This window comes from Odontesthes bonariensis, chromosome 20 (assembly GCF_027942865.1).
Source record: "Odontesthes bonariensis isolate fOdoBon6 chromosome 20, fOdoBon6.hap1, whole genome shotgun sequence".
NCBI classification, from domain to species: Eukaryota; Metazoa; Chordata; class Actinopteri; order Atheriniformes; family Atherinopsidae; genus Odontesthes; species Odontesthes bonariensis.
The window spans coordinates 15,845,446-15,868,891 of NC_134525.1; the positions used below are offsets into that span (position 1 = coordinate 15,845,446).

Here is a 23,446-nt window from a genome sequence, read left to right on the forward strand (position 1 = left end):
AAGTATATTTGGCAAGAATCAAAGCTTACCGCTGCGTGCTGCGAAGATGCACTTTTGATTGTTTTAAGACCCGAGTTTAGAATGAGGTCACCCTATTCTGTTCACGCAATGCAAGACGAGATGAAAGCGGACTTACGGGCTTTCTCAGACTGAGTTACAGTTCTGTAACTGTTCATGGTGCATTAACCTGTCAAAGGATCAAATACATTGGAATATAACGGTGTCCGTGTTTAATAAATGCTCCATTATGACCATTCTACCCAGGATTTTTCTTTCTAAATAATGAAAAATGAGATCTTCAAGTGAGTCTTTATGAGATGAAAGTAAATATTTATGCAATGAAAAGTTTTATATGATGAACACACTTTTAGCCCTTGACACAAAGGCTGAACGCTTCTGTTACTTGATCCAGAGTGTTTCTTTATTTTTGTGATTGGAAATACCGAAATCAGATCCCCAACCCAATTATTTTCCACATGTACAAAAACCGACCCCAAACAAATGTGCGCACAGATGAAAACATGGTGCCCAGAGTATAAAATCATTGAGAAAATGGTGCAAAACTTAAAAAAAAGAAACACAATGTCCCTGCACATATAAAAATAAATTAATACTTTTGTGTGTCCAGTCACTGTTAATCTTGTTTGTCTGGTCCTAAAGATTCACACGCACAAACTGAGGCTTCATTGGCTTTCCTTCACACCAGCACGGCCAATCACAATCACTTATGTACACCAACGGCCAATGAGAAACGTTTATGTACACTTAACGAGGTAAAAACTGTGCCACTGAACCCCCCCTGACACACTTCCTCCCCCCTAATAACAGCTATGTACACCCCCCACCCCCACCCGAATCAGCCAACTATTAAGTAGCTTCTAGCTTTTAAACACATGACACAGAGTAGAAGTCATTAGAAGGGTTTACAGCAAGATTAGACTGTATGAGGGAAAAAAAAACAAAAAAAAAAACTGTACACAGTAGTACAAAATGATGTTAATTTGCAAAATCAGTGGGCTTTTAAAATATATTATCTTATGCCCATTACACAAAAAACTCCAGATAAATAAAAAGCACAACATTAAGTTGCCTTTGATATTAAAGAACGCAGCAGAATATCATTTCCTAGTTTTATTAAAGAGACAGTAGGCCCAGCCTGATGGACCAAGTGTTTTTCAGTAATCTGTTGCTTTAGCAATACAGCTTAATCACCAGTGGAGTTGTGAAAAATTGGGTTGAGTGACAAGAGACTTAGAAGGAAAACAAAATCCTGCCTTCCTCCCTTAGGCCTCAGGCACTTGGGTTTGGACCCTTATTGGCCAGTCCTGACTGTGGTGGGTTTGCAAGTGGCCGCTGCTGTTGGCCTTTTAGGTCCTGATAGGCTGGTCCTGCTCGAGAGGTAGGTGCATCAGGGGGCTCAGTCAGGAAGATGGAGTTTAAATACTTCCGCTCGCTGACTGAATGAGCTTTCTGAGTCTCTGCCGAGTGGATCAATGTATAATCTGAAGAATACCCCTTTGTTGTCGTCTTCTTCTTTTTTTTTTTCTCCCCTTTCTAATGTTCCAAATTCCTCACTGAGCCCCCTGTATCTGGCCTGGAGAAGAGACAGTCGAAAGCAAGGCTTCTATGGTGACCATACGAGTCTTGGCTCACTGACATTAATGGATCTACACACACACACACAGAGCGAAAGAGACACGAGGAGAGAGAGGCAGCAGCGAGAACATGTGGGATTTTTTCACAAGACTGACCCAGTATTCCCCTCGGGACTGCTGCGAGACAGATGTCAAACATACATCTGCTACTGTTCAGTGCTAGTCTAGGGGAACCCTAATTTTTTTTTTTGTTATATATATATATATATTCATTCATGTATTGCTTCTATTTTTCATTTCATGTCTGTGGTTCTGTGAATGCCAGCTTGAGTGTTGAGTGAACAGCTCTGCTTAGCTGAGGCCCCTGAGAGTGAAACAGCAGAGAGACCAGACCATGACAAAAACAAGAGAAAGAAGAGAAAAAAAAAGAAAAAAAAATCTGAACAATGAGCGAGAGGAACGAGAAAAACACTTAAAGCAATAGTTTCTGGGCAGCTGACCTGTTGGTCAGTTTACCAGTTAAGAGGACAAACACACCAAGTGCTCTGGTGCTACATACTGACACTAACACACGCACACTACCTGAAACATTAAATAAAAACCATGAACAACATAGGAACCAGAGGCAGCACCAAAGGTAAAAAGTAAACAAACAAAAAAATGAAAACAAAATCTATTTGGATCAAAATAAATAGACATTTACACAGAATGTGGGGGTCAAGATTTCAACCAGAAAAAGCTGCAAAAACAAACCAAGCTCGGCCGACTACAGTGAGTGACTGACTGTAAGATACAAAACGGCTTTAGTAGCGCACACCGCTGGAGAGAAACGTCTTCCAGGGTCACAGATTTCTCTCCAGTCAGTGTTCAAATCACTGAACTACAAAGTTGACCAACAGTCTGATCCCAAAACTCTGCATATTCATTGAATGGAAAAACAACAACGGCAACAAAAAAAAAATAAAAAATCAAATCAAAAGAGTATATGCCGTCATGTCTTCTCCTGCCCTGCGACGCCCACGGCTTTCTCTGCTAGCCGAGGCTTCTGCGCCCCAGAGCCGTGCGGGTCGGCGTGTGCGTGCTGCAGCGCCAGGAAGGGGTTGGCAGTGATGGTGCCTTGGCCCTGGCTCTGCGTGGCGGGCAGCAGGTTGTTGATGGGAAGCTGAGTAGAGGAGAGTGGGATGCAGGGAATCTGGGCAGAGGAGGAGAGGGACTGCAGCTGCTGGAGGTCCTGCTGCTGCTGCATCAGCTGGTAGAGCAACACCTGCTGCTGATCCTGGGCGGGTGGGAAGCAAAGAGGGAAGCCGAAACGAGGAGGAAGTGGCCAAAGACAAAGTGGAAGGTTTCAGACAAGAAGGGAAGAGACGTGAGAAAGAAAGGGTGGAAAGAGGAAAAAAGTGGAATCATTAATAATCACGTTATTCAAACTACAGTCAGAAATACAGAAGAAAAGTTACAGCTAGCTTTGTGACTGTGTGTAAAGCGGTGACCAATCCCATCCCTGTAATTACTTGTGTGAGGGTCTTACCGCTGACGGGTGCGAGGACAGCAGCTGCTGGAGCTGATGCTGCTGCAGGAGGAGTCTTTGCTGCTCAGGCAACAGGCTGATTCGCCCAGCGCTGACGAGACAAAACACAGTCAGTCAGTCAGTGAAACACTCTGCCTGCACACTATCAGAGCTGAAGAAAGAAACAAGAGGAGACGGCAGAACGCAACAGACGTGCAACAAAAGACAAATCAATAACTGCTATGTTCACTGTAAATGTCTTCATTTCACTTTCCATCAAGCAGCAAAAACAAGATATGAAGCACAAAACCTAAAAGAAAGGAAAATATGCACGACTACAGCATCGGTCCACAAATGCAACAGAGCAGCAGGTTGATCTGCTGCAGACTTCTGTCTCACCTGTTCTTACTAGTTGCTGAGCTGCTAGAATCCAACATGGAGGCAAGCGGAAAGAAAAAGGAGAGGACCAAATAAATTCATATTCATTCACTCATCCAACAGACGCCAAACCACAAAAATAAGTTTCCAGACATTATGGATGATTCCGGTGCTTTGAGAAGTGAGCGAGGGGATGAATCCGCTTAAACTGCAGGACTGTCGACTGATTTGTTGGACTGAGCGATGTGACATCATGCTTTGGTCATTTTACCGGGTTAAATGGACGATGAAAGCAGCTGTTACGTACCTATTATTGATGGGCAGTGTGACGCCTGGAGCTGCTCCTGTAGTGTGTGTGTGAGGGCTGGCAGTGCCTGCTGGCGTTTGGATCACGCCGTTCAGGGCTCCCACGATCCCCCCTATGCCCAGCGCATTCCCTGCACCCAGAGCGCCCATCAGCCCCGCCACGCTGCCCAGCCCGGCCGCCGTCGCCCCCACAGCCGCAACCCCATTGAGCGCTGGCTGAGGTGGGCTCTGGGAGACTGAGGAGGGTGTGGAGAGCGAAGACGCGGAGCCGCTGCTGCTGTGGCCGCCACATGACGCAGTGTCCTGAGGGGCAGACAGACACAGATAAACGCAATTAATGACACCTCTGCCATTTACAACTGTTTTTATTACGATCTAAAGTGCTCACTGCAGTTTGTCCAGTTTAGCATGTGACATAAAAGCTTGTTTCAGTGGACCTTAACTAATACAGTCATTCCACACATGTTACTGAGCCGCCTTAATTGGGACTAATTATCTTTAGGTGCCGTGGAGGTTAAACTGAGACTGGGAATCTTTTAGTCCTTACTTGAGCTGCAGCAGGTAGAGACGAGTCAGTGGCTCCGAGCTGGGCTCCTTTGACTTCTGCAAAAATAAATAAACGCAGGTTTAGATGCGTCGAAACACAGTCCGTGCCCATGAAGTGAAAAACACGTGAGAATGCTCATCCAAGTGCAGGAAGCTTTCAAAGCTTTCAAAGCTTTCAAAGCTTTCAAAGCTTTAAATACAAAAAACACTCAGAAAACCAACAAAATGTTCCCGTTTGAGCTGTCACATTTTGAAAAAACCAAACAGATTAAATGTCCCTAACTGTGTAACTGACCAGTTGTTTCATGGCTTATGTTCAGATGCAGATATTGAATAGATAAAAGGCAAAGTGCAATTTAAATCTATGATTGACACTAACACTAGAAATGACTTGTACAGTGGACGTCACTTTGCCTTAAACCTTCACACTGAGTTTTAGCTAAGTAATTGAATATGTGTGTGTGTGTGTGTGTGTGTGTGTGTGTGTGTGTGTGTGTGTGTGTGGATTTACCAGAGGAAACAGTTGTGGGGGTGAAAGGCACTGATAGCTGAGCGCTGAGAAGCTGCAGTCTCTCTTTCTTCATGGTCAGAGTTTTAATCTGCTCCTCCAGCTTTCTGTTCTCCTCCTGCAGCTGGTGGAGGGACTTCAACATCCCCACAACTGACAGAGAGGGAGAGAGATGAGAGAGACATTACAGACTGAAAGTCTCCTGATCAAAAACATGAGACCAAAGCAGAGGATTTTAAAACTCAAAGAGGTCTCATTTACAGCTTGTGTTAAAGGAAAAATCTTTTCAAAAGTGAGAAATGACTGAACCGTCCTTGAGACAAATCATTACTTATAACAAAACCATGTCAAAGACGCACCTCCACACACCTAATGTTCAAAGAACCAGAGATTGATATATTCCGCAGTGAGGTCAGAGGTCGATATTGGCTCAAGGACAACAAGACGAGGTAAGGAGGAGGGTTAGTCGGGACTTTTAAACCGGACAGGTCCCGCTGAAGGACGGCCTTTCTAACAACTAGACTCCCATCACTTTACTTTTTCATTTTCTCTTTATTGATCCCCGAAGGGATGTTCAGATAAGCAGATAACTGACCGACATCGACAGCTGCAACAATGAAAGATAAAGTGGCTACAAAGAGGGAGCAAGACTGCGCAACAGCTGGAGGGAATAAGGGCAACAGATCAGTTGATTTGGCAGAAACGGGCAAAAAAGGTAAACGTGCAGATAAAGGCGTGTGCTCAAGCCAGAATACGGGTTTTTAAACTGGTGCTGCTTTCGTGACAGAGCGGTTCTGAATCAAATCAACCAAAAAAATTGTACGTGTCACCCAGTGTGTGTGTGTGTGTGTGTGTGTGTGTGTGTGTGTGTGTGGTCTCACCGTCTCCCTGTGCTCCCTGCTGCAGCAGGAAGCTCTGCCCTTCGTTCCACTGCCTCTCCAGGAGCTGCTCGATGCTAGTGGCCACCGGGGGCAGCGTCTCCCCGCCGCCTCCCCCAGCCCCTAGCAACCCCAGCCCGGGCCCCGGCAACGACCCCTGAGAGTCATAGCGGATCTGCAGGCCACCAATGGGAGAGCTGAATGAAGGGAAAGAGCAAGCATGGATAGAAAAGGAGAGATGGAGAGGTCAATAGGGAGATTAACGACCCAACATAAACGTCAGACAAACATAGACACTGCTGGCTATAAAACTACATCAATTTGTTGTTACAGTGGCCTCTAATGAAAAGAGGCCAGGCTTTCTGTCTGCGTGTGAGAGCCGGAGAAGAGAGAGAGAGAGAGAGAAAAAAAAAAAAAGAGGACATGCAACGGGGAGAAACAGACAGAAAGGCAAGTGCAGCGTCTCGATGTGATAAATCTTGGTGTGTGCCGAGACAATCTGTTGAGTGTGAAAGAGTGGAAATGAGGGCCAGCCGGAGAAAGCCGAAAAGACAGAAACAGAAGTGCACAATGTGGAGGAAAAAGTGCACTTTAAAAAAAAAAATAAAAAAATCATCGAAAAAGTGCTTTACTTTGAAAAGTCATTGACATGGAGAGACTCCGTCTCCTAAATGCGTTTGTTTTAAAAGCAGAAGCACAACTGAAGTAAATACATACACGGAGAGCCAGACATAAAACTGTTATCATTTTTAAAGGTGCTGTTAGCATTTTTTTGCAAACATTTACTTGATATGTCAGCCATGAATTATCGAGCTAAAATAAAGGTAAAAAATAACAAATTGGGCAGAGTTTTAATCTCAAATGTTACCATCATCATCAAGTGAAATCACGTATTCCACACCGAAGCAGAAACACCCAAAAATGTATCTGTGTGATCGATATTCCCATCCTCAAAGATCCATGCAAATAATTCCCAACTGGAGAAGATGCAGCAAATCATCAAGTTTTCTGTCCATGTGAGATTTAAACCCCCAAAAATATATATATATAACTGGACATGAAGGATGGTTACCCCCGTCAAAAACACAAGTTATCGTTGGCTGAGAGAACGAGAATTGCCTGTAGGGGTAAAAGCGAAAGAGAGAATGTGTGTGTGTGTGTGTGTGTGTGTGTGTGAGAGAGGAGTGAGAGGAAGAGAGGAGACGAGGGGCCAGCAAAGGGAAAAGCAGCAAAAGGGGGGATGGGTGAAGCTGGGAGGGGGGGCAGTGAGGAATGTAAATGGTAAAGGAGGGGTGGGAGGGCATGTGAGAGAGTGTGTGTGTGCATTCACCGTGGGGTGGTCTTGGGAGAAGCTCTTATGGAGAAGCCCTGAGATCCGCCGCCGTCTCCCACCTCCTGATCTGCACACACAAGAAAATCTATTGGACATCTGAGGATACGATACGGCCGCTGAAGTTCCAGGCAATTTCTGCACCAGCCACAGATTTCAGGTTGTTTTTAAAAACAAAATCTCAAAAGCATAATGACAATTTATTCTCCTGGTTAAACCTCCGTCACCTGACCCCCTGCTCTCTGCGTTTCAATACAGCTGAACTCACCGTTTAGTTGATTAGACTGATTTACACGTTTCTGTTGTCAGGCGACACAAACGCCCATTTAGTTTTCAATATGATCACTACTCCCTCCACTTTTGCGCTACGATCTTGTTAAAAAAGGAATCATTAAATACCACGCTGACAAAAGTTGTCCGATAGTTAAACATAAAGGAGAGATGAGCTTTTATTGATCACCTGGAAGTGAATGAGGCAAACTCGGCCTGGTTTACAACTTCTTGGAGGGATCTGATATATGGTCAAGGGTTAAAATGCACAAAAAAAAGATGTCTTCTTAACCCAAATATTCCACATGGATGTTGGAAACTCTCAGTCCGCTTTAACAGCTCAAACTTGTTAAGCACCACATTTGCAAATGTTATGACAATCTTCAGTTGATGAGGTCTCAAAACTGCGATGAAAAACGACACACTCACTTTGATCACAGCTGTAAAACACGCTGAGACACAATGGAATTACATCAACTGACAGACTCACTTAGGAGTGATGGTGCCCAGTAAATGCTCAGTTTGGTCATACTGCGGTTGGTCAGTGGACTAAGTGGATTTTACAAATATCACTAACATTTCTGCGCCACATGTCGGTCAGTCTGCGAGAGGTAAATTTGACTTACACTTCTCCTTTGACCAGGCTCGCAGTGTTATTTTCTAAAAGCTCCGTTTAGCTCATCCGCACTTTCACACACAACCACCGTTTCTGGATGGCAAACACAAGAGTGGACAGAATCGTAATATATTCAGGTTTCACCGTTTTCCTGCCCAACCTGCATTAAAAATGTACTCTAATCCTTATTAAAGTACATTTATTACCTCCAAACCTCTTCCTTTCTCTTCATCTCTTTCACACACATACACACAAGTCTTCATTCAAACTGCATGTGCTTCCCTCTCTACCTTCTGTGAGTCTCCACCTCTCCTCCCTCTGGGCCCCTGGCCAGACGCTTCTTTTCATTTTCCTCAGTGAGAGTAATGAATCACACATGCACACACACTTTTGCATTTACACACTCACACAAACTCCCTTCTACTTAAGACAGTCAATCCCAGCTTTTACCCCCACCAGGTTGCCACTCCAGTCTCTCGCTCCCTTCTTTTTCATGTCGTAACCCTTTCCATCCTGGCACCTCCCTCCAGACGGTCAAAAGCAAAGAGAAAAGGCTGCCAAAGTAAACAGGCTACATGCATACAAACACGCGCACACACGCACCCACGCAAACACCTTGCATGTTTAAGCTTGCATGATTCTTTACTAGCTGACAAACAAAACTTTTGTGTCACAGCACACATGCTTCACATGAGAGTGCCGCCACATGTTTTTTTTTCATTACTGGTTGTAGCTGGAGCGACAAACAGATTGATTGATGGGTCCATCAACTCAAGATAAATCTGAAACCATTTCAATCATCAATTAAGCGTTTCCATTTCCAAGTAAAAACATTTCCAAATAAAAAACGGCTTGAAATATTTGAGTTGGAGTTGCTGCTATGACTTTAATGTCTAGGCCGATCTTCTGGTGGTTTGGCACGTTGTGCCTAAACAGGTCATTTAGGGCACACAGACATGAGTGTCGATTTATCAAGAAAATAACTGGCAGATAGAAAAGTTTGGCATTACCACCATAAACTGTAACCATAATATGACAAAAATATAAAATGAATGATGACTCAAATAAGTCATTAGCAGACCAATCTTTACTCTGTCCGAGCTCACATTTGTCCAGAATACACCATCATAAATTAAAGTGGAAGGAGAAATGTTGATATTTTGCTAAAAAAAAAAAAAGTAAAAGAAGTTTACACACTATGGGTGAACAATTCATACAGATCAAACACTTGTTTTTCAGGAAATAGACGAAGCTTTCTGGTGCCTCCACACACAAACTGCTTAGTCTCCATCTATGCACCCCCCCCCCCCCCCCCCGCACAAACACACAAAAACAGGCAGGCCTGTGCCCCCCCGACATTCAGCCTGATTAGTGAGCTGACCTGCAGGTCAGAGAGGATCTGGCTCCGATGACTGCTGACCGGCAGCAGGAACCACTTCCTCATCTCCGCTTTATGCCTCTTCTTCTCGTTTTTCTTGCCTCTGCTCTCTGGCCAACCAGATGTCTTGCATCAGGAAGAGCCAACTTATGATTGCCAAAACCACTTTATACCCCCCCCACCACACCACACCACATCCCTCATCAGACAGCATCAGGCTAACTCTCTGTTATACAGCAGGAGCCCCTGAAGACTCCACTCTTCTTCTCTCACACACACACACACACACACACACACATCTCACGAATATGGAATACGTAACGAGTGAGCTGTGTGACCGGAGCTGAGTGGGAAGGGCTTACAGCTATCACTGACCCTTGACCTCTCTGTGGGATCAAGGGGGGTGTGACCCATCCATTATCTTCTTCTCTTTCACACACACTCACACACACACACACACACACACACACACACACACACGTTAGGTATGTTGCCTTACCTGCTGGTGAGGCCTCTGACTGAGCCATGAGGGCTGCCATGGTCGAGTTGGGGTTGAGCCTGTTGCCGAACATGTGGGGGGGGGCCAGGTTGAAGACAGAGCCCGGCATACCGCTCACCTGAGGAACACGGATGGAGAAGAAGACGGATGAAGCTGCGTTTTGCCATCTTTGTTACATTCACTTAAACAGGTTTCGTTTCAGTGAGAAACACACGGTGATTACGTCATATATGTGTGAACGATGCAACAAGCAGTTTTGCCTAATGAATAAAAAATAAAGAAATGTGGATTTAAAGGAGCATTTCAAAAGAAAACTATTTTTTTTTTATTGAAAATCGAAATAAACGTCACAAAGATTTCAGAATTTACTCTTCCAACGAGTCACCAAGATTATAGAGTGAGCCGATTTTTCTTTTTCATTTAAATGTTGGATTTCTAAAATGTAACATGATAGTGTAACATGGCCATTCTTAATTTCGTAGAGCCAAATGCCACAAAATACAAACTTATTGAATTTCCAAAGACAAAAAAAAAGATTATATCAGATTATTTGTCAACTCATTTTCTGTGGATTTTACATTTGATTTATGGGCTCTACAACTGTTGAATAGCAGAAAAGCACCGTCATCAATGCGGGAGGGGAATTTTGTTGCTACTTAACAGATATTCAAAAGTCAGAAGCGTTTCTTTTTGCACCATTATTTTAGAGTGCAAATCAGCTATTTATTATTCACTTAACATGTCCAAAGCAGAGAGTGATCCGATCACTCTGGTCTGACAACTTTGAGCTCCACAACTGATTCTCCTTTGTCACAAAACACCTACGTATAATCTCATGCCAGAGAAGCTTATTTAGAAAAAGAAAATTAATATCTAAACGGGAACTGACAACACTTCACCATCATTTATGTACTTAAAAAACAAAAACAAAAAACAACACAAGAGTATATTATGAACTCACAGCTCATTATGCTGTTCCACACACACACAGGGCTAAGAGTGCCTCGGCACCCCGACAGTATGCTGACATGCTGACAAAGTGTTTCTGATGCATACAGTTTAATCCAATTAAGGCATTTCCCAAATAAGGGCTGTGGTGTGAAGGGTGGGGTGGAGTGAGAGGGAGGATAGTGAGGGTGGAGCATCAGGAGGAGAATCTACTCCAACCAAAAGAACAAAATGGCTGACTGTTAAATGCTGAAGAAAAATACTGGGACCAAAACACGTGACGCTGTAGAAAACTGGTTAGAGTCCGCGAGCTCGAAAGGTTGAGGAAGTGTGCGCAGTATTTCTTGTTAGGCTGAACATGTGTGAAAGGACTTTTTGTTTTGTCCAAGGAAATTGAGGTAGTTCTGACTAAAACACCATTTTAATTACTATGAAACACAAAAGCCAAAATCATCCAACCCAACATGTTTGAGCATGTCTAAAAAACCCTGGAGCTAATCTGTAAATGTGTCCCGTCAACTTTACGAGTTACTTGTTCACATCCCGAGGGAGCTGTGATAACAATAAGAAAATAGAAAAAATAAATAATGAGGACATGATACAAATTCATACATTTGGGGTGGGCTTAAAATACCAAAAATATGAAAATGACTCAAAATTCCCACCCTCGTTCGATGTCAAATTGAAAGGAGAAATCTGTTTCCGCTGTCTATTTTCTCCCGCTCTGAAAAGACTTCAGATTTCTTTCTGCACCCCTCCTCCTCCTCCTCCCCTCAGTGCCATAATCCTGCCCCCTTTCCCATCAACATTCATTTTTCATTTACATTCATTTTTCATTAAAGTCTCTCACACTCTCTTTTTTTTTTCCTGTCCTGGGCTGATAGCCAATAACAGTAGGCCAAGAGTCTGCTAGCAGACTGAAAATAGCAAATGGTCTCTGTCTTTCTATCACACACACACACACATATATACAGAGGGAAGCCTGTTGTTGGCATCCCTCTGTAGTTGTATAATTTCTGTAGACTCAATTCAAAGTCTGTGTGTCCCAGATGCCCAGAGGCCAGCATCTCACTTTACAAAATAACACACAGTTTAAAAAAAATTCTGAGGGAAAACCAATTCTTTCCCTCTTTAAGTCACCCTCTCTCTCTCTCTCTCTCTCTCTCTCTCTCTCTCTCTCTCTCACACACACACCTCATGTCCTCTATAATACGCGACTGAGAAGAGAGAGGCAGAGCCACATGAAGGCCATGCCGGCAAATCCGAGGCATGATCGCCACCCCCCCACCCCGTACACACACAGAGATACACACCACAGTCACAGCGACCCCTCCCTACCACCATCTATCTCTCCATCCCTACTGTGGTGCTTGTCAGATGTCATTACATCACAGGACAACGAAGGGGGAAAAGAGAAATGGAGGGGGACAGAGAGGAGTAAGGTCGGGGGTGAGAGAAAGTGTGTGTGTGTGTGTGTGAGAAAGAAAGCAAAAGAGAGATGGCGAGTGGACACGGAAGAAAAATGGAGATGGGTGGACAGAGACAGAGCACAGGGTTTGGGGAGGTTTTAAAACATTGGACACTAGGGTCAGGGATGGAGTTAGAGGGTTTTTTTCTTTTCTTTTGGTTGCTCACATTGGACTTAATGGCCTAGAAACTAGATATAAGCTTACATAAGCTGGTGGTACACACCAGATATATTCAGCTACTCTGAAGTAAAACATAAAATTAAGGTCTTTGGTAATTGCTTCAAAGTGGTTAAACTACTGCTTTTATGAGAGTTTGTTTTTTATTGCCATTGCACTATATCAGGACTATAAAAAGAAAAAAATTCTCCAACTTTCCAACAAAGGACGACTTTTCCTCAAACATTCAGCCTTGATTCCACCTACGCTTTGAGACGTGTTGTTCAGTGAATGAGCAATTCCGCAGCCTGCTCTATTTGTGCTTTCTTCAAATATTCTCCAGGTTAAGTGACATGACAGAAACATAATAAAGGTACGCATTTACAATAAAACACAGCCTTGGTGGGTTCTCCGGCGCTTAATTAGCCCGGAACGTGCAAGCCTATAAAAACGATTTTTGCCAATATTCCTCTCTGTCACGTTTTCCTTTAAAATTCCTGGACGCTGTCAAAAATGTTAACAGAACTGAATCACATATGCTTCTATGAAGTGCTTACATAACAAAACAAAGAGTCATTGTTGTGTTTTCAATAAACCACAACGACCCTCTACAGGTGCACACCCAACCGTCAGCTACAGAAAACACACTCCGCACAAGGTCAGAGCACACGCGATCCACAGATAATTAATGTGTGGTGGATTAATAATAGTGCCGAGAGATCTGGTGCGGAAGATGTTTAATTAGTGTGCTTTGGTTTATTTGTGTTGCCGCAATTTCTCTGCACTTGAGCTCAAAGATGTGGGAGATGTGGGCGAACTGACAGACTCAGAGGCTGCTGAATGAAGAGAGAAGTGTGTACTGTATATGTTTGCTTTCATGAAAAAAAAAAAAAAAAAAAGAAAAGAAAAAAAGAGAGCGAGAGAGGTGGATTGTGTGCGTCGCCGTGGGTGTCGTGTGTTTCTTCATGCGTGCGAGAGCGAGGAGGGGCGCTGAGAGTTTCCAGCGCATGTTGCGTGTTACGACTCACGTGTGCGGAGGCTGTGTTGCTCAGCGGTGCGGTGGCGGTGAATGGAGAAGGAGGGGCCAGAGAAGGCGTGGGCTGCTGTTGCTGTGACAACTCTGAGCCTGCTCCGCCCATGGCGACGGCTCCCGTCCCCAACGATGACCCATCGGCAACAGAGAAGACACCTGTGGAGAGATGAACATTAATGGCATTAATTTCAGCCTCTCATGACAGCAGAAAATGTGACACCAATCATTTTGGGGGGGGGGGGGAATCATGCACGACCGTTGACTCCTCGAGGGCTTTTATGATGATTGAAAACAGAACAGAGTGTAGCCATCATTAAAGTTATTAGGAACACCTGTGCTTGTCCCAGCTACGACAAGTCAGAGGGTCTGCGTCACAGCCACTGATGCGGCTGTAAAATGTTCATGAGGCCTGCTGTTTGGCACCTAAATTCTTTGTAAAACGTGAGCTGCACCACCCCAGTCTTGCACGACGTTTTTAAGCACACTGGAATTGTGTGGCATCTTTTACAAAAATAATCATAAATATTACCCCACAATGCACAGAAATACAGATCATGTGAGAAACACTAACAGACAAATGGCGGCTTAGAGGCATGACTGTTGAACAAAGATTAAAAGGAGGATCCGATAGACTCACTCGTGTTTGTTACGGATGAAGTCAGTGCAACAGACAGACAGTTAGGCATGAAGGACTCTTCATTTTTATGATTATCAATACTCAAGTTTAAAATGAACACATATCACAAATTATCACAACAGTTTATCGCCCTCCCTTTGTCTTGTTCTTTAACTTAAATGATGAATATTGCATATGATAAAAAAGATTATTTGAATTCACCTACATACACATAATGCTCCATTCTCTTATATCTACCCTCTCCCACTTCCATCTTTCTTTCCTCCTCTCACACACCCCTGTGCTCGCCCACTAACTAGGGATAAGCCCTGCCCCTGCCCCCCTTTGACCCCAGCAGAGGAAAAGGGGGGGGCGGGGCCCCTCGGCCCCACAAAAGCCTGAATGGCTCAGGGCAGCACGCATTCACTGGGGGAACAAGAGATCTTTGTGCCAGGAGGGGAGGGGTGGAGGGAGGGAGAGGGCAATAGATACGAACACTACATGGGCCGACATACTATTTATAACGCTTTGCAGTATGCACCAGAAAAATTGATACCCAAAGCGGGGCTGCTGAAGCTCAGGGGGGCAAGTGATCCCGCAAGGTTTTCAGCAGCTGGATGAGAGGCCAGACCAACAATTTATCAAGAGTTTAGCTAATTCTTTAGATTAAATGGGTTACACACAAAGGGATGATGGAAAAACCTATGTAGGACTTGGAATATACTGTGGAAAAAAAAAAAAAGACATATTACAGGATTTAAATCGGATTGGAAAACACACCAGAATGAACGTTAATTACCGTTTAACGGGTTAGTCCAGTATTCGCATTTTAGTTGATTTTTGCTTATGACGAAACTAAACTGCAAGAAATCATCGGATTGTTTTTGTTTTTTTAGCAGAAAATTATGATTTCATCTAAAGATATTAATGCCATTATTTTGATAATATTAACATTGTTTGTAACATTTAAGGTTTTATCACACCATCGTCATTTATTGTGAAGTGTGAAGGTGAAAACCTGTTTGTTGCAAATCTGGGGGGGGGGGTATATGCTTCTAAGTTAAAAGAATCAAATTAACTGAAGGATGTGAATAAGTTTGAATGACAGCAGTGTTGTTTTTCATGGTGAAGGACTGCTATCTAAAGAGTAAAGTGTTGTCTGCCTTTGCATCAATTTAAAAAAGCCCAGATGGGCACTTTAAAAAAATCTCAAATGCTTGTGTTTCATTACTCTACAATAACAGAAGAAAAAAAAAAAAAAGAAAAAAAATTACCATTACCCCCCCCACACACACACACACACACACACACACACATACCTCTAACACACAAGCCCCAGCTTGTAAAACCTATAACCTATTTGTATGATCAATATTGTTAAGCCCCTGAAGCACAACAACTTCCATTACCAAACGCTCTTCCTTTTCCCTTCCTGCTCGATATGCCTGTAAGTCTAAAAAATATCCACCTTTTTGGCTCAAGCTGGTATTATCCTAAGAAGGAATCTAAGATGTCTATTTATGGAAGGTTCGGTCCGATCTAAAACAAAACAAAGGCACAGTATCAAAATCCTGCATTAACTAGTCAAATATATATTTTGACTGCAAACTTGCTGCAAAATGTATTTAAGAAGACAATTTATACTTTTTCTTTTTAGGTAGCAGGATGATGCTGAATACTTTGCAGCTCAATCTTTGCCACAACAGAGGACAGTAATGTAATAGTGGCTTCAAAACGAGTGTGGAAGCAAACACCAACAGCACAAAGACTGTTTGTTATTCGGATAATTTTCTACCACTTAAGAAAAACAGAAGATAATTTAGAGTCCAAATGTGGGGTGTCATTGTAAGTGTGTGTGTATATCAGCAGCCGTACTGTATGTGGTTTTGCGATAGACTGATAAAGTCATGTCAGTTACACACTCAACATCAGTGTAGGACAGAAATACAAGTCGCAGCCCCCCCAAAAAAACGTTTTTAAATGTAGATCTTTAAATCTCTACTGTAGATTTAAAGTAAAATATTTCTTATTTCAAATATATGTAGTGGTTTTTTTTTGTGTTTTTTTTTTTTTTAAATGTACATGAAAGAGTTAAACTTTCAAATGAGTTGTTTTGTTATGCGTACTGTGTGTGTGTGTGTTAAGTTGAGTCAGCTTTTATTCAAACAGCGAAATGCAAGTGTGTGTGTGTGTGTGTGCGTGCCCGCCTTTATTTCCAAGCAAACATTCAACATTCTTTGTTTTGGATGGACCTTCTTTCTCCCTGAAGTATTTGAAAGCTTGACCCACTGCACTGCTGCTGACGCCTCAAAAAAAAAAAAACAAACGACAAGTTTCACATTAACAGGACAAAAGAGGGTCTTTTTGTTTATTTGCTTTTTTTTGGGGGGGGGGGGGGGTGTCAAAATATTTTTATTGTTCAACCTCTAAAGACCGTCTTCTTCAGCAGTCATATAGTTTACTGACCAAAGAAAATCTGCAAACCATGCAAAATGACTAAGTGCACAAAGGGGGAAATGCAGGTCTTATATTCCCAGATTAGCGTTTCATTCGATATTCAAAGTAAATCCTGTTTACAGAACATCCAGCTTGTTTTTACAACTTCCCCTCACATGTGCTTTGCATAAGCAACACGAGTCCAAGCTGCTGATAATTACGAGTAGATTTACTGGGATTAAGTCATACAGTTAAATATGTGATCACATGAATTAGCTAATAAACGGACAAATGCACCGCAATAAGCATCTTCCTCTCCTTGTTTGCATTCTTATCTTTCAAACTCTTTAATTCCAGCTGCCCTGAATAAATCCACCTCCAACATCTTTCCTCCCCCATACCAAACCTTGCTCGTCCGTCCCATCGGTGACCCCACGGCCATCAAACATTAACCAAGCCAAAATCTAACCCCCTGCTTCTCCCCATCCACCAACAACGTATCTATCAGGCTAACAATCCATCCATCAGCACAGTGGAGTCAGCAGACAGGATAGAGGGGAGAGATAAATGCCAGGATCCTTCCCATTACTGCCTCGCATTAACCCGTGGCTAAATATTTACAGTAGGAAGAAGAACACTTGATTATCTTTGTGTCCAACACAAAAGCGCACCTATATATGATGCGCGGCTGTACATTACCGCCACTATTTGCCCCAGTCTTTTTTCCAACAGCTGTGGTCTAAAACGTCTCCGCTGCTTCAGGAGAAGCACAAAAAAACCGAGGTGGACGTGGATCCACAAACAAAATGACCCTCAGCCAACATTTTTTAATTAAAAACACGCCCACTTCTCCTATCTGACCCACTAACTCCTGACAAATACTTCTAAATTCTGAAATGTCAGCTAAACACACAGTTAAAAGCGCCACAGAAGATTAATACTAACAGACATCTTTAAGTCTGTAATTAGGACACATTATGCAATAAGTGTTGAGCTTTAACACCCCTCTGTTTTAAAAAAGCTTTAGATGCTGTGGAAATGTTGATTAAAAGCTAAATGCAGTAACTTACAAGTTATTTAAACCCTCAATTTCATCAAAAACAATAACCAAAACAACATAGCAAATATCAAACCTGAATGCCTTCTTCTTCTTCTTTTTTAGTGTTATTTTGAAATTTGACACCAGCAACACATTTCGAAAGTGGGACAGGGGCATCAAAGGACAAAAGAGAAAAGAGAGAGAGAGAAAAAAAAAAAGTGGAATCTCACAATTTATTAGGTTATTCGGTAACATGATCAGATATAACGAAAAAAAAAAAGAACATCCAGGAAGCACTCAGACACTATTTGGTTAAAAAATAAAAGCCCTGTGTGTGCTTGGGGAGGCCTTCTGAAAACCATCTTAAGGCAACAATTTGTTGTAACATTCACACTTGCGAGTATAAACCTGACCGTGAAAAAGAGGGAAATAAGAGGAAGAATTAAAAAAAATGAAATAAACACTGCTAAAAGGAAATCAGGAATATATCTTTGGAAAAAACGTCTTTGAATACAATGTTGTATACTGTAATGAAATTAGTCTCGGTAACGTACGACAAAAAAGTGATACGAAAACAAGAAAATATAGGCTAATGGCAATAAAGCTGTTATACAACAGCACAAATATAAATAACCCTAACATGCAAACAAAGACTATTTTGCCAATTAAACTACGAGTGTTACTTAAATATGATACGAAAGCGTTGAATCACATGGCGCCTTCTTACAAATTCTTTTCAAATTGCAATAAATTTACGATTAAAGCACACCTTTGAACATGTCTTCACCTTATCAACTAAAGTGCTTTGAGCAAAACCAACATCATTTCAACTGATTTTTTTGCCTTCTGTGGATGCTCCAATCAAATCCATCAGTGCTAAGTGGTACTGTCTACTATCATTTTATTGCTATTGGGGGTTAAAAGCAAGGGTCATGGAACACTTGAAATCAAAAGCGCTGCTGAAAATGAATTATGATTTTGGAACAGGGGATCATTATAAATAGACTACATAACAGATAAAGACTCATAAGAACCACGGGTCATACCACCAACCAGTGGAGAGGAGGCTCATTTGCAGTATCTTCTTACATTGCAATGAGCATATACACATCATGTTTATGAACACACTGCATTTCCATGCATTTGTTTTTATGCAAATATACTATCCCCAGCTGCATAAAGTGTCAACAGATGAGCAAGAATGCAGGTGTGAGAGCAGCTGAAAGCCGAAAGGGAGCGGCAAAAAGGTGTGGACTGTGCAGAGGGAACTCCAAATCATTAAGACAGTTGCCAAGCAACTGAACACAATGAAAAAACACAGACCCCCATCCACCTGTGTGAATAAGACCCACACTTTGACTAGATCTTTTCACATGTGACTCTCATGCTGGTACTGGTGCACCTTCTTTGTGCATCAATGTAATTAGTTAAAGTACACAGGGTTGGGGGTGTGCGGATGAGTTGATCTGCCACTGACACTAGGGATGTCGAAATTTAAAAAAAGTCTTGACCGACCACTGAGCCTCATTAGTCGATTAAAGTCGGTCACCGAAAATTCTATAAGTGCCATTTATGATATCCGTGTCCTGTCGCGCGTCTTTCTCTGCCTCGTGGAACAAGTTATGCCCCCATTTTAGAATGGTTAGGCTCCCATCACACAATCAATGTTAGTTCGTGCCCTTGGTATTATACATTTTCCCCAATCATTGACCACTAGTTCTAGGCGTAATTGTGGAGGAATAAGGGTTTTGGGTAGAAAAATAATTGCTGTGCCTGCGCAGACACGCACAGCCACACATTACGTGCAACAGCACCCTTCCAGTCACGGTACTTTTTAAACACGAATCAAACACGGCACCGAACTCAGGCTGTTAAAAGCCCACGTTACAAAGTCACAAACAGAGAACGGTGCATTTGGCGGTGTTACAGGAAAGTAGGTTAACCAAGGACTTCATTAAAAAAAAAACTTTCCGAATGCCAACAGCCTCTGTGGCGTAGCCTATGCTGCACAAAATCCTTTGCAATAAGTTTCTGTCGTCATGCCATTTAAGTACAGATGAATATATCACAACAAGTAGGCTAAGTTAGTCTTGTGTCTTTTGCCATTACAGTGTTACAATTATCATTATGTCGTAGTCCACACGCAGCCACATTGGCTTTATTTAGGTTAATAGTGGCGTTTTTTTTTTTTTTTTAACTGCGCAGACATGACCCGTCATGTACGGCGTACAAGTTGCAACCGGTGTAAGAGAGGACCTCTGAGGAGGGCTCTACGTGAGCTCTGCTGCGGTTGTTCTTCCATCGTAGGATGGCTCATGCTCACATAACATTTCTAAAGATATAGTGAGGTTTTTTTTTGTTTGTTTTTTTTTTTTAAACCGACGGCAGAAAAATTCTAACCGGACGACGTTGATTTGGTCAACCATCGGTCTTACGGTCATCGGTTAACATCCCTAACTGACACACCTCTGAAATGGCAAAGGAGGTAGAGAAACAGGAGCGAAATGGGCTATGTGTCAGGGAGAGCAAGCATCATGGAACACACCACTAACCAATGATGCTGTCAACAGTCAGCTGATTCCACAAGGCTGGCTTGATGTGTGTGAGAACGCACTGATGCAGGGCTGAACTGACTCTGTTTGGCAGGTGTGAATCACTAAAGACTAAAAGTGAGTAAGTCTTTCTTTTTTTGTGCCGTTAAGTCGTAACCGATGTTTTAAAAGTACTACACACACACATTAAATGTAATGTTACTATTCCACAGTACAGAGGCCATTCACAAATATTATCCGTTTATCTAGTAACACTGAGAAACTAAAAAGCAGGATCTGAAGAACAGTAACTGCAACCACAAAGCCACACGTGAGCAACTTGCCTCGTGATCACTGTAATGAAACTGTGGTGAGCACAATGAGCTCTGACTGGTCCTAACTGACAATTCTGGAAATAATTCAGCTCAGTTCCTCATTAGCTGCCAAAGGATTTTTACAGTCACTGGCTATTTACTTTTCAACAGCAAAACTGTCAGGATCATTTCCTAAACACAGGTGACCCTCACAGACTTGGGAGACAGCATCTCTCACTTTGAGACTTCAAGTCTCCAAAGTTTCTATCGCTTTTGTGAAGCATTGCTGTGTTCTGTGTTTCTGCGTCCTCCTCACCTGAGCCAGTGGTCGTGGAGCTGCTGTTGCTCTGCAGACTTCCATTCCTGAGGAGTGATGGGGACTTTTGAATCCCACCGCTGACGCCCATGACCCCCAGCCCCCTTTCTCCTCCTCCTCCCATTCCCACTCCTAATCCACTGCTGGAGACTAAGCCCGGCCGGCCGGAGAGCGTAGAGGACGAAGAGCAGGAGGAGGAGGCGGTGGAGGAGGTGCTGGCTGTGGATGAAGTGGGGAGAGTCAGGGATGGAGCTGGCTCAGAGGGCTTCACATCTGTGGTAAAGCAAGGTCCAAATCTGTTTCGCCAGTTGCCCTTTTTTTTCTTCTTCATCCCGTCTTCCCCTCCTACAGCAGCTGCTCCCCCAATCCCCAGTCCCGAGCTGGAGGGCTGAGGCCGTTTGTAGCCAGTGGACCCAACAAGTCCTGTTGTCTCACTCGCTGGGTGACTGTGGGAATTGTCATACAGCTTTCCACCCACTAAAATGATGAAGAGCAGAGCCGAAATGTATTCATGAAAATAACCATTGGTTTAATGAGATGAAAAAAAAAAAGTCACAGGCAATAAAATAAATGCGGTACCTGCAGAAGCTGCAGTAGCAGACATAAGAGAACCAAAGAGAGTTGCAGTTCCTTCTGAAGCTCCACCCTCTGAGCTTGGTTTCATAAGGCAGCTGCTGAAAGATGGCGGCGAGGAGAAAGTAGTTCCACCACCAGGACGCAACGATGACTCTGAGAAACTTAAGAAGTCCGAAGAGGAAGGGGCAGAGGGTGTCTTGCTGGCACTGGTCAACAGCAGGCCTGGAAGGTGGAAAATGGAAAGAATGACAGAATGAGGAAAGGCGAGGAGGCAAAAGGGGGTGATAATGAGAAGAGGAGAGAAATCACAATGAGTAAACAGATTTTACAGCCGTGAAACTTTCCACAATACTCTTTTTCGGAGATACAAAATAACTGAAATAGGCATTTTATCTGTCCTTGCGCTCAAGATACTGAACAGTCAGTTCTTCATCATCTTATCATCTAGTCCAGTGTATCACAGGAAGTGTCTAACAGGGGTTTCAAAGTTTCAATGTCACAAAACAGAAGAGTTCAATGCGAACACTGTCTCCCTTTAGACCTCGACCTCCCCGCATGTTGTCTCTGTCTGTGTTTGTCTGTTTCCCAGACAGGGCCCCAGATTACGGGAGCCAGAGGCCAGTCCAGACAAAACAGCGTTATCACAGCCACGCACACAAAAGTCTGGTGCTTGAGCAAAAATCCAGTCAATGACACTGCACTTATGTATACATCCACAAAACACATGAACCCCCTGGTTATTTGGGTCTTAATCACATTGCTGTACTTGCAGTTTTGGACGGGCAGAGTGGGGCGACTTGTCACTGCATTTCCATTTCTCTAACTGCAAGTTTATTTCCCAGAGGTGGGAAAAATTAACAAACGGGCCCATATGCTGCAATCAATTCACCTTGATGGAAAGGCCCCGTGGAAGCGGAGGCAGATGTAGAGGAGGTTGCCATGGTGACCACGGCAGAGGAAAGGGGTTTCCCTGAGGAGGTGAGAGACTTGCGGCCGCCCCTCTGTCCCACAGCATGACCTCCGCCGCTGTTCTTCTTGTTTTTCACCTCAGTAACAGCCTTGCACGTATCTGCAGCCAAGGCTTCCTTGGAACCGCTGCCAGAGTGAACAGATGAAACTTCCTGAAAGTTGGCAGTGGTGAAACGGGCGGTGTTGTCGTCCAATCTCTTCTGCAAGGATGTCGGAAGAGAGGTGACACCTCCCCCTGGGTTGCCGCTGTTGTAGCTCTGGAGTGGGAACGTGAGAAGGGAGGGATCACAATGAAAATAAGTGAAGATTAAAAGCAAAGGGAGTACAGGGACCACGGGATGAACCGGAACGAGGGAGAATGATTATCAAAACACCACCAGTTTGGGTGAGGTAGCAAAAAAAAAAAAGGCAGGAAGGTCAGAGGGAGGACGGAATGTAAGAGGGATACAGAAAATCATCAAAGGTGTATCATTGTTAAAGGAAAAAAAGAAAGAAACCCTCAACTTGCCACTAATGCTGTACAGCACCCTCACCTTGTCTGGGACCATGATGTTTGGAAGGATGAGCGAGGGCGACAAGTCCAGTGAGGTTTTCTTGTGTTTTGGTTTGTGCCTGTCCCGCTCCTTGTGTTTCTGAACATGCAGAGTAAAAAAAAAAACGACAAAAAAACAACGAAAAACAGATGAACGAAGCCGTTTAACATGAGTGAACGGAGGAGAGGAATAAAAATAACGGAAGCACTGGAGAGATATTGAACATGACAAGAAGAAAAGCTGAACATGAAGACATTCAGGAACCATGTGCTCAAGTATTGTGGGGAAGATAACAACCACAAAGATGTCAAAATCAAAAGAAACTATGGTCTGAGTTATCGGACTATAAGCACAGAAAAGAGTGTGTGTCTATTTGATTGAGGGGAAGAAAGAAAAGAGGGAACGTTGCATTTCAAAGGCTCACTCTGAGATTAAAGCCTGGAGGTCCACAAAAACAAAGAGTAATGGAAGACACAAAGGGGCAGGGGAAAACAGGAATTTAGCATTCTGCTGTATAGAGAAGAGTGCATCCAAGTGCCCTGTGCTGAAGCACTCAGGGTCTTGTCATTTCATCCAATCATATCGCTCCACTAGGACCATCAAAGCTCAATTTACACCCTCGCCATCTTATATACACACACACACACACACACACACAGCCACCCTCCTCTCTCTCACCCAAGGTGGTGAATGGGTGCC

The 23,446-nt window shown here is 43.2% G+C and overlaps 1 protein-coding gene across 4 annotated transcripts in view; it reads right to left on the minus strand.

Moving 5' to 3' along the window:
* Positions 1–855: 855 nt before the first annotated feature.
* Positions 856–23,446, minus strand: part of mllt10 (MLLT10 histone lysine methyltransferase DOT1L cofactor) — a 42,124-nt gene continuing 19,533 nt past the window's right edge. For 2 of the 4 annotated variants that reach the window (XM_075451938.1, XM_075451941.1), the window contains exons 7-20: positions 22,748–22,846; positions 22,135–22,471; positions 21,249–21,467; positions 20,670–21,146; positions 13,413–13,573; positions 9,812–9,929; positions 7,049–7,118; positions 5,722–5,915; positions 4,844–4,993; positions 4,334–4,389; positions 3,788–4,089; positions 3,502–3,525; positions 3,124–3,214; positions 856–2,871 (exon numbers count right to left, since the gene is read on the minus strand). In XM_075451938.1, the coding sequence (XP_075308053.1) occupies positions 2,587–2,871; positions 3,124–3,214; positions 3,502–3,525; positions 3,788–4,089; positions 4,334–4,389; positions 4,844–4,993; positions 5,722–5,915; positions 7,049–7,118; positions 9,812–9,929; positions 13,413–13,573; positions 20,670–21,146; positions 21,249–21,467; positions 22,135–22,471; positions 22,748–22,846 (2,583 nt within the window). In that variant the 3' untranslated portion in view covers positions 856–2,586. The remainder of the gene's footprint in view (positions 2,872–3,123; positions 3,215–3,501; positions 3,526–3,787; positions 4,090–4,333; positions 4,390–4,843; positions 4,994–5,721; positions 5,916–7,048; positions 7,119–9,811; positions 9,930–13,412; positions 13,574–20,669; positions 21,147–21,248; positions 21,468–22,134; positions 22,472–22,747; positions 22,847–23,446) is intronic. The other 2 variants (XM_075451939.1, XM_075451940.1) reach the window with 2 other exon arrangements.